The 11,641-nt window shown below is 41.6% G+C and overlaps 1 protein-coding gene across 28 annotated transcripts in view; it reads right to left on the bottom strand.

Annotated features, from left to right (window-relative positions):
* LOC126395092 (intestinal mucin-like protein) overlaps positions 1-11,635 on the bottom strand; it is a 15,402-nt gene extending 3,767 nt beyond the window's left edge. For 13 of the 28 annotated variants that reach the window (XM_050052268.1, XM_050052302.1, XM_050052329.1 and 10 more), the window contains exons 1-15: positions 11,281-11,635; positions 9,526-9,719; positions 6,634-6,805; positions 5,694-5,941; positions 5,329-5,512; positions 4,338-4,557; positions 3,881-4,053; positions 3,723-3,792; positions 3,265-3,380; positions 3,130-3,161; positions 2,874-3,042; positions 1,574-1,672; positions 1,016-1,056; positions 146-391; positions 50-107 (exon numbers count right to left, since the gene is read on the bottom strand). In XM_050052268.1, coding sequence (XP_049908225.1) covers positions 50-107; positions 146-391; positions 1,016-1,056; positions 1,574-1,672; positions 2,874-3,042; positions 3,130-3,161; positions 3,265-3,380; positions 3,723-3,792; positions 3,881-4,053; positions 4,338-4,557; positions 5,329-5,512; positions 5,694-5,941; positions 6,634-6,805; positions 9,526-9,714 — 2,017 coding nt within the window. In that variant the 5' untranslated portion in view covers positions 9,715-9,719; positions 11,281-11,635. The other 15 variants (XM_050052421.1, XM_050052447.1, XM_050052466.1 and 12 more) reach the window with 10 other exon arrangements.
* Between the last annotated feature and the right edge of the window lie 6 nt (positions 11,636-11,641).

The following is an 11,641-nucleotide window of genomic DNA, read 5'->3' as shown; positions in this document are numbered from 1 at the left end:
CCTTGTGTTCCTGATGGTCCTTGTGTTCCTGATGGGCCTTGAGTTCCTGATGGTCCTTGTGTTCCTGATGGACCTTGTGTTCCTGATGGTCCTTGTGTTCCTGATGGGCCTTGTGTTCCTGATGGTCCTTGTGTTCCTCTGATGGTCCTTGTGTTCCTGATGGGCCTTGTGTTCCTGATGGTCCTTGTGTTCCTGATGGTCCTTGCGTTCCTGATGGACCCTGTGTTCCTGATGGTGCTCTTGTTGTTCCTGATGGTCCTTGTGTTCCTGATGGTCCTTGTGTTCCTGATGGACCTTGTGTTCCTGATGGCGCTCTTGTTGTTCCTGATGGCCCTGCTGTTGTTCCTGGTTGTTCTGTTGGCTCTTCATCAGTGGGTATCTTCTCACCAGGCTATAGAACACAAAGTGATAAATGCTTTGTTAACAAACACTGGTTCAGTATTTTAAGGAAGCTTTTACATCTATTTGTTAAGTTAATTTGTTCTGGACCAAGGAAAACAAAATCCATTATTGCCTTTTAGTTCTGGTCTGGTCTGTTCACATTGGCTTCTTACAAACACAGCAAAAAGAGTAACAGGTAACTAATTCCATGGAAGGTTTCTGTGGCTGTAATAAAACTGTAAGAAAGGGAACTACTTTAAATACTTCCCCAATACTTTTCAGACCATGTTAGGGCCTTGACACACCAAGCCCATTATCGGGCGTCAGTCAATGTTGGGCCATTAGTGAGTATCTATCACCCTAAATTTTGCAGTGTGTCCTGCTGGCACTAATGTAAATTCCAGCTATTCCTGTCTTTCTCCCCGTCCTGTAAACCAGCCTGCTGCCTCTGCCCTGTTGGATTTGTTAGCCTGTTTGAAGAGCTGAATTGTAAGCCAGCAGAAAAAAAGTCAAGCTTTTGTTTCAGTAAAAAAAAAAAGTACTGTACTTTAACCTGCTCTGCCTGTGTCTGTATTTGAATCATCCTTCCTGTTGTACCTGAATTTTGATATTGATATCTGGACTGTGTCCTTACCTCGTACTCAGTCATGTCGTAGACACATACACCTTTAGGAACTGTAAACACAAACAAAGAGATATAAGTTAGTTAGGCAGAAAGTTGGGGCGGGGCTTATGCAAAGGGTCAATTAGATCATATTTTTACAAAGTAGTTTGAACTATTTTTTCTAAGTAGCTTTAGCTAACCACAATATACACCTCCTTATGGGAGCTTTGCTGTAGTTTAACTTCTTCCAGTGTGATGTAATTGATGGCTTGTAAAACTATTCTTTCAAAGTAGCTTCCCCAACACAGCACATATTACATATATACATGAATATATTTTATATTGAGAAACTTAGGAATCCACCCAAACTTTTTCCTTTTGCTGCCTGCAGCTATATTTTACATTTTGACATTTGCGACAACACTAATGCCAGATGTTAATTTCTGTTTCTCTGTCTGATATTTTTCAGTTGTTGTGGACTTCTTTAACAACAAACCTCTTAAAATCTCACTGAGATCAGAATATGCAGTTCTACATTCCATATTGCACACCAGCAGTTTATGCTGTTGATAGATGAGAGTCACATACCGCACTCGAAGGATTGGCAACAGACGCCGTCATTGGTGGTGTTGAGTTCGAAGCCCAAGTCGCAAGTGGGAGCTTTGGGACACAGGTTGACGTTGCATTCTGTTGGAGAAAAAAGATGATTATATTACGTGAATGTGGAGATTTGTCAATAACTTCAGGAACTATAAGAGCACTTCTGCATGTTTGAGTGATTGACTACAAGTTAACGGGAGACTCTGGTGAGACGGAGGCTGTCTAATAATTTTGAGCAAATTGCAGAGGATGTTCAGTGTGATGGATGACATATCCAAAGCTTATCTGACCGCACAGAAACTAGCCATTGCAGTGGCAATCTGGTATTAATAAGAGTCTCATTATCTCTGTTCTGCTCACACTGTGGTTTGATTTTTAATATGTAAATGAGGAAGGTGGGGCTTACAACTTGTCAACAAACAAGGTGGGTTTCAGGTGAAGGAAAGCGATGCAGCTGCAGAAGACAAGTTACGTTAACTTTTAACTTGTTGGAGGACTTTTTACTTCAAGAAATAGTGCAGTATTTTGGGTCACGGCAGAGACGGAGCAGCAGAACGTTAGGCGCATTGAAAGTGAAACTTAATTGTTCATTCTGATGGGTCTAAAAGTGCATTCACTCACAGCAGCTACTCCTCTCATCCATCGATCTGATCAGATCAGCTCTGAACAGATCGACAGATCAATTATCCACCCTGCGAGTCACAAACTGCTGCTGAGCAAAAAACAGAACTCATAGAGAGCTCCGCCTATGTCCCACAAAAACCTCTGAATTTAGAGACAAGACACAGAACGATCTTCTTGGATGGGGGAGGACTGAAGCGACAATATGGTGATCAACCTTCACCTCAGTTTCAGGCAACGTCAATTTTTAGACATGTCCATATTAACAAATATTTGTTGACATTTTGCTCAGTACCCGTGTGTGCCTTCTGGTCTGTTGGCACATGCAACTAGCAGGTGGCGAGAATGTCTAACAAGCAAGTAGAGTTAGCAAGCGCGAGCACTTTACTTATCCACAAATGCCTGGGAAGTGCATGTTTAATGATGTATGGCTCTTTCACTATATTGGTTTTACGTATTTTATACTACTTAGATAAAGTCATGGAAATTGGGTAAAATATTACGGAAAAGTTACGGGAACGTTTTCACAATTCACTGGTACAAATGCAGCAGAACCCTGACTGTGGGTTAATCTTTGGCAAAGGCAGATTTTATTGCCATCAACTGTCACTTTGTGACATCAGCAAAGTGACAGAATTGAATCTAGTTGTGTGACACTACAACTTACCACATCTACGTTTTGTGCAGCATCCCTCTGTCACGTTGACCATCTCCTGACCAGGTTCGCTGCAGTCGTTGGTCTCTTCTTCTGTGCACTTAATAGGCTCGCACTGGATGCTCATTGAATCCTTGTCACACACACAGTTGTGGCAGTCACTTACCCATGTTTCACCAGGCTGTTTAAGAGACAGGAACCAGTTCAGAAAAATGCAGCTCATGCTTTGCTAGTGTTCATGAATATATGTGACGGGCAGAGTTCTCACCAGTTTGGGTTTTCCATTAGGTCCAACACAATCTGAAATTAAAACAGAGACAAGTGTTTATAGATTTGAAGGTGTACAGCTTTTGGAGAAAAATCTATGACCCAGTCAAACCAAGTTTTCTATAGGATCTCTTACCGCAGGAGGTAACACATGTGTCATAGACTGTGTTGAACTTTGTGGTGCCATGAGGACAGAAGCAACCCTCCTTATTGTAGTTAGTGCTGTCATTTGCCTGGAACCTTTGGTTATATCTGATGATGGAAATGTATTTACTAGTTATTACAGTGTTTTGAAGACTTTGACAGACTGTCACACAACAGGGCTAAAAGATCTGTTTATCCTTACAACCTCCACCAGTGACAGTAAAGGGGGCGTGCCGACTGACATCTACTGTATGTAAAACAATGACTATGGCTAAGTACCTCTACAACCCCACTTCAAAAGATCCGAACTATCCCCTTACACATCGTTTAAGTCATGACAGCTGAATTCAGTGATGGAAATGTGATCATGTGAATCAGGGAAGTGCAGTGTCAATGTTAAGATATCTAAACAAAAACCCAAAGAACATCATATTGTTGACATATTCTTACCTGTCATTGCAAGTAGGCTCTACATCAGGTCCACAGGCCCTGTACACTTTGTTATCTGGACACTTGTGCTCTGTAAGAAGGAGACATGTTTATATGCACATTTTTCAAAACTCCACACAACAACTTTAGTATTATACACTACTAACTATATATCTTACCACACTGCCCGTTAGTAGCATTCCTCCAGTCGATACAGACTCCTGCATTAGAACACTCAGCGGCATAAGCCTCCAGGCTGGTGCAGGTTTTGTTTTCATAGTTGCAATTGTCAGACACACAGGATTTCACAAAATCTCCTGGGGATATAACTGAGTGGCACTTCTCAAAAACACTAGAGGGAACATACAAGAACGGACAATATATCAGGGAAAGTTATCAGAAGACTGAATACACCAAGTGACCAGAAAAAGATTAGCATAATCAAAATGGAAAGCAACAAAATAGTCCTGTAACAAATATCAACTTTTATAAAGGTTTACGTTAACCAGACCCAGGGTCTAGATACCATGTCTGAAGGGTTACTTTTGGTTCCAAAGGTACTGTACTGAAAGTGTTTGGTGGAAACGGGGCTTAGGAGAATAATGAGGTTTGTGAATTTTTTGTGGTTCCCCTCACCTGCCAGTTAGGATATCACAAATGGCAGGTCTGCAAGGGGACGGTGTTGTCGTTTGTGGACGTTTTGGGGTGGTCCCGGGTGCTGACGTAGTCGTTGGTGGGGTTGTTGGGGCGACACAGGGTGTACCTGGGACGTGCCACTGGCCTGCAGAGTCTGAGCAGCTTTCCACCTGGCCATTTGGAGAACGACAGTCGTTTGTCTGGGAGTTGTCACAGGTTCCTGGAACACAAGAGGCGAGAGGATGAAGCCAAGAAACTTTGGGTTCATGCAAGAGTTGTTCTAAAACAGCACTAATGAGAAACCTAAGAGAATTGGTGGCATGTAACAACTTCTCTCAGGAGCAAAAAAAATTCACATGTACATGTACAAATAGTCTGCCTGTCTTAACAAAGGAGGAAAACTCTTTTGACTTAAGAAGTATAGTAGTTTCATTTGAATGAATCTGTAGTTTAAATATAAAACCGAAATTAAATACAAACATATTACACAATCCAACCATCCATTATCTGTAACTAAGGTTGGGTACCGTACTCTGTACTTTTGAGGGTACCAATCGAATTATGTCGGCACTACTGACTATCGATTCACCTTGAATTCATCAATGCCAACATTACATTTTTTTAATAATGGCCTAGTATCCCTGCTGGACGACCCACGTACAAAAATGTGAGCAGACAGACAGACAGAGACAGAAGATTAACTCTATGTGTGATTAGAGAAGAGCAGAGGAGCAAAATTTCATTTAAGAACCCATGTATGGTGAACATTAAATACAGAGATGGAAACATGGTTGGTGTAAAACATTTGATTCTGCCCTCAAGTGCCATCTATTGGTTGTATCTGTGCCAGCATAAAAGACACCTTTAAGTATGAGAGCGGGAACATTTACAGAAACAGACGCAAATATTTTTGTATGTAAAGGGAGTATAAATGAGCTTTAAGTATCACTGAATAGGCTTAGGTTAAAGACCAAGTGTTCTGACAACTCACCACACTGTCCCTCAGTTTTGCCGCCAAAGAGGGAATTAGGAATCTCAATGCTGAATGAGGATTCCCTATAGATCACTTCTGTGTTGATTTCCGGTATATTCAATGTGACCGCCATATCTGTGCCGGTGATGCGTAGGGCAGAATTGCTGTAGGCAGGATAGACACGTTTCTGATTCACATACACCTGTAGGACAAAGAGACAAAACACGTTATAGAAGCTAACTGTAACTGTACCATACACCACACCACTTTGATGACATGTTTGATTTGATTGACAGATTAACCATTAAGTTTTTGAAATATGAAATGAAGAGAGATGCTATGACTAAAACATCACGTCATTAACAATTTGACTGATGGCTTACCGCAAAAGTTACTGTTTCTCCAATCTTCAACTGAGTCAACACCACCGTATAGGATTCGTATGTAATAGTGAGAGACTTGGGACAGAAAGAGCTGTCTGAAGGGCTACACTCACGGTTATTTAATATAATAGTCAGGTTATATTTGGGTATAATCTCTTTGACCAGATAGTAGGAGCAGTTCTCGTAGAAATCGTATGATTTTCCGTCGAATGTCTTGTAGTGGTTTTCAGACCAGACACTGCACACACCTGCAGGATGAGAAGAAGCATGGGTGGAAATAATAAATGCACAGGTGCTCAGGAACGTTACCATCAGTCTTAGAGACTTGAAGGTTTAACGCCACCCCAGAAGAGGACAGAATTTGTTTGTTGTGTAATTTCGGTGAAGCTGAGAATGAGGTTTATTTCTTGTTTAACTGTCCTGTATATGAAGACTTAAGGAATGTACTTTATAGTAAAATGAAATTTATCTATGTTGATTTCTTTTGGTTGGATGATCATAAAAGAATTGGAATTTTGTTTCAAAGAGGGAACCTTTTTTGTGGCTGAATTTCTTTGCCAGGTTTAGGCAGAGTTTGTTTGTGGACTGAGCAGTAAAAAAAACACTGCAAAAATTAAGATCAATCACTCAATCATATTTTTTGTTTTGTGATATGCCATATAATTTTCTGTAATTGGGAGATGCATAGCCTATTACATCATGAAGAAATTGTAGAGTGGCATTTCACATATCACTATGTGGATTTAGTAGTAATGCATTCACCTGAGAACAAAAAAATAAATAAATAAAAAAATCCTGTCCTGTTTCTCTGAATTAACAAGATTATAATATTAGAAGTTTCATGGACAAAATCTGCTCCTATTTGTCTGAAGTAACGACATGATCTCAGAATTATGAGAAACTGTTTTAAACTGTACTGAAAGGTTACATTTTCACTTACATTCACATTCATCGTGGGAACAGCATCCGTCATCATCATAGACTTTGACAGGTGTGCGTCCATTGGCACAGATGACTGGTTTTTCTGTGGCACAGACATGAGGTGTCTCCACGACTTTGCCATCGATACAGGTAGCTGTGGTGCAGTTGTCGACCTGCCAGGTGTCTCCATTCTGGATGGATATTGAGATGTAGTAAGTCACACAGGAAACCACAATAGTGCAATTTAAATGATGTTTTTGCGACGCAGGGCACTATTTTCTGCACCACTCCCAGTATGTCAGGGTGTGTGTGTGCCAAATGCACTTTTGGCCTGCCTGGCACATGCAGGGCACACTTGGATACGGAATACATTATCATACATTGTAGGTAGGCATGTTAGAGGTTGTGACAACCGTGGCCAAATGCATTCACTACTTTCACTTGACAGTTCGGGAATCCCCGGGTTCTGCCCTGGGGCAGACCCAGAACACGCTGGAGGGATTACATATAGCATCTGGCCTGGGAACACCTTGGGATTCCCCAGGAGGAGCTGGAAAACCTTGCTGGGGAGAGGGATGTCTGGGGTGCTTTGCTTTGCTTTGCTTAATGGATGGTTTGATTATCATATTGAATGTGACATCATCTTTGGTTAATGAAATGTGAATAATAAATAAAGATAAAAAAAAATAAAAACAAAACCCCACACACTTGTTGGTGATATTTGCGTCACAACTGGGGACGTATGCTCATTGGTCCGGTGTTTGACCTGTGACCTGCTGGTTTGATTTGTTGTCATTACGTCAGGACAAAGCGCGGTCAGCGTTTTTCACAGTGAGAGTGAGCTGTCATCGGACTGAAATAACACCTCGGATATAAGAAAGTAGGAACCACAGGATACACGGATGAGGATGACGAAACAGAAATGGGCCTCAGATTTATCGCGCGCAGCTGGGAGTTGGTCCGTGCGCTTGGTGCACTGAACCCAGAAGGTGACACATTTCTGGATGTGAGACGCATTGTGGACTTGTCACGGTCGCCTGTTTTCAGCTCCCAAAAAATATCACAGTGCCGTACGCATGTCACCGCGATGCTCAGTGCTTTAAACATGCTTTAACATTTGGAGCCTCCGCCGCCATGTGTGCCAACCTAGTCTCCACCCTGTATTTTCGCAACACAGACGCGTAATGCTCCACACAAGAAAGGCCCAGTTGGTTTAGCTGCCGTTTGACAGGGACTTAACCAGAAAGTGACCAGCTGAGTGGAAGGATACTTGCAACTCCTCTAAAGGTAATACATGTATTTAATTCTCTTTATGGCGCCAGCCTTGGCTTCATTATTGCGCAAAATGTGAAATGTTGGGGTTTGGGTCTGTCTAAATCAGGGGTGTCAAACATATGGCCCGAGGACCAGAGCCGGCCCTCCAAAGGGTCCAATCCGGCCCACTGGATGACTTAGCACATTTAATATTGAAGCTGATCACACAGAAAGAGTTTTAGCAGCCAGAGGCAGCCTTTTGTAATTGTTTTTAATGAGAATGAAGCTTTTTGCTTGAGGTTTTTGCATCACTGCAAAGTTTGTGCTGAGGTAGGAGGAATTGAGAATGTGGACTTAACGAAATAGAGGGGAAAATGAGTGGAAGTGTGGAGCAAAACAGCTGTGAAGCTGAAGAAGAGCTTGCTTTATCCTCAAAAGTGGACAAAATTGTGGATTCATTTAATTTGGAAGTGGTTTGGCTACTTGAAAGGTGACGGCACATGGACAAAGAGCATGAAAATCTGGCCCAAACTAAGTCCACCTCAAATTTGTGCTAAATGTATGCTCTTATGTTTGTTTTGCAAGTCTTGGTGGTGCTTTTTGTGGTTGGCTTTGGAGGGCAGTGGTGTGTGGTGAGAAAATCAACTCACCAGTCCATAAACTCTCCTCTCCTGCGACTCTGCTAGCTAGCCAGGTCGAGGTTTTCAAATCTAATCATTAGTAAACAGAGAAGATGGGCACCAGCTGAACTAGCATCCCACTAACCACACTGGTATTGGAAATTAACTCGACCAAAACTTAGCTAAATTCTGGACCCATCAACCCGGTGACTCTTTCTCTATATGCCGATCTGACAGAGCAGAGGACTCTGGCGAGAGAAGGTGAGAAGGTGTGTGTGTTACGGTGAACAAGGACTGGTGTGATGGTGGGAATGTGAGGTGCTGTCCTGTTCCTGCTGTGGATCACTGCTATACACTGTTCAGAGCAAGCTGCCTGTGTCGGGGGGAGCGACCATATGGGATGGGGTTGGGATGTGTGGACAGTCAAATTATTCCACAACCAGAAGCCATGGATTACCAATACCATCTGGACACATGGACAATTATAAAGCAGTAGCCAACATTGCAAGAAGATGAAAAACGGTGGGTTGGGAACCAGAGGGTTGCCTGTTCGAGTCCCCGTCCGGACCAAAATATGGAGTGTGGACTGGTGGCTGGAGACGTGCCAGTTCACCTCCTGGGCACTGCCGAGGTGCCCTTGAGCAAGGCTTCGAACCCCCCAACCGCTCGGGGTGCCTGACCAAAGGGCAGCCCCCTCACTCTGACATCTCTCCACTTTGTGCATGTATAGGTCCTGTTTGTGCATGTGTGTGTCTTTCAGACCTGTGTGTAATTGACAAGCAAGAGTGAAAATTTTGAATTTCCCCTCGGGGGGATTAATAAAGTAAATAAACTTAAACTTAAACTTAAAGGAGCTGATGGGATCATTTACCCAGAGTTGCACCTTGTATAATTTCATGGGGCAAATAAATGATTAATTGATTAAGTGAATAATCCCACAGGTGTGTTCCTAATCACAAAGCAGCCACAAGTGAAATAAGATGTTTTAAAGTATTTTGGAAACACAATAATAAATAAAAACATGTTTTATATCACACCTGTCGTGGTGGAACCAAATGACTGCAGTCCACGATAGTTGTAGATGGGGTTGTTGATGGAGTGGTAGGAGAGACAGGAACAGTTGTAGATGGTGTTGCACATGGATTGGTCTTGGTCTCAATTTGACAACTTACATTGCAATATACAGTGTAACACCACCCCAGGCCATCAGTGCGGTTGTATAACATGTCCCCTGTGAAAATTAGAGTCAAGATAAAAGTTTAGTATATCGAATAATTACCAATTCATCAACAAATGTAATTAATAAGACAGAGACAGATAGTGGCTGTTCAAACCGAAAACATAATAAAACAAAAACAAAACAACAACAACAACAAAAAGAGGCAAGAGGTTCCATCTCATAAAGGTAGCTCTTATTGTAATAAATCTGTAATAAATGAGCCTGACAAATCAAACCAGGTTTAATCTATTTTATAAATCCAACTCCAGGCTGTCGTGAGCAGACTAAGTCTTGTTTAATTTCACCTCCAGTTTGGGCCATCTGAAATCCCAGAGTGTTGTTCAAAAGCACTTACTGCTGTTCTGATAATGATTTCGAATCATATCCTGGCTGAAACATGTCTGGTTGTGTTTAGAAGTGTTTAACTGTTGATTTTTAAAGGTAGAAAGTGTTGCTATAGGCTACACATTCACTCCCTGGCTGCCTGTACACTGCTACATGTAGCCGCATGCTAACATCAGGGAAACATGTCAACTTGTTTGCTGATAGTGTTAATTTCTCCCAGGTTTCAGATCATACATATATGGTGGTGTTTAAAAAGTATACTGATGATTTTTCACAGAAGAGAGGCAGGGGACTCTAGAATGTGCATAAATGTTTAATCCTTTGGTATTTACCGCAAAATTCATCCTGAGTCCTTTACATAGTAATCAGTTCAAAGGCTAAGGTTTCAGTTTTTAGTGGTGTTACAATCGGTTTACCTATTTGGAGGAGCTGGGAGTCGTAATCCTGTACGCACCATGCGCTAATGTGTTATGTTTATGTAGAGTCAGAAGTTCTAGATTAGCAGAGCCAGTCTATTGTCCCCCATCTCTGCCAGTCATAGGAATGCATGGGACATGCATGGTCAGTGTGTGTGCCAGTGGTTGGTGTAAAGAGGGAAGGGGGCAGGTCTGATTTTGTTTCTGTTGTTGTGACCGGGGCTGTTGAATGAGAGCGCTGCTTTCTGTGAGACATTGCAACACATCTGTAATTTTCTTAACTTTGCTTTAAATGGTTTAATAAACTGGTTAATGCAAGAACTTTAATTTTGTCGCCAACTGGTATTGGAACATTACAGTGAGCATGTGTATTTAGAATAAATGGATAGCTGAATCCAAAGTTATAAAGCCCACTACACATTGATTTATTTTTAGCACAGGTAACATGTCTGACACAAGTTCACCTGTTCACCTTTCAGTGGCTTATTTAGGCTCAATATGTTTGTATTGTTGAAAGTCATTAAAGATATGACTCGGGGGAGATGTCAAAAATGTGTCTTGAAAAAAAAATCAAAACAAAAGAAAAACTAATCACACAGACTTTATCAGTTATTGAGGTATTTTGGAGGGTACATTCAGTCGGACCTGTGTGTTCAATTTCAAGTCAAACTAATTTTTGGCTTGAACCCCTGATAAAATATGAAGCAATTACAATTCACAACAATTATAACCTTGCTCCTCACCTCTTCTGCAGTGGACCTATTATAGAATAACAAGATGAATGAGAAAATGAAAACTGGGGATAAACCTACCAGGATGATACGTAGTTCCATTATGAATACAGACACATAATGTTGTAGATACAACTGTGGTTCCGGCTGGTAAGGTAGTGACAACATTTGTGGTGCCTGGAAGTGTCTCTGTCAATGGCCCAATGGAAGTTGTACCTGTTGTTGGTGTAGTTTTAGTGAAGATCGTAACAGTTGTTGTGTTCACAACTGAAGGTTTTGAAACAGCAGTTGTAGTTTTTTTCGATTCTGTGATTGGACCTTCTGTTGTAGTGCTTGATGTTGTGGTCGTAGTTTCACCAACAACTGTAGTAGACTTTGTAACTGGACTTGTGGTGGATTTAGGTGGTTGTGTTGTCTCTGTCTTTGCGGTTGTCTTTTCAGA

This window comes from Epinephelus moara, chromosome 1 (assembly GCF_006386435.1).
Source record: "Epinephelus moara isolate mb chromosome 1, YSFRI_EMoa_1.0, whole genome shotgun sequence".
Lineage (NCBI taxonomy): Eukaryota > Metazoa > Chordata > Actinopteri > Perciformes > Serranidae > Epinephelus > Epinephelus moara.
This window is presented reverse-complemented; position numbering and strand designations above follow the sequence as displayed.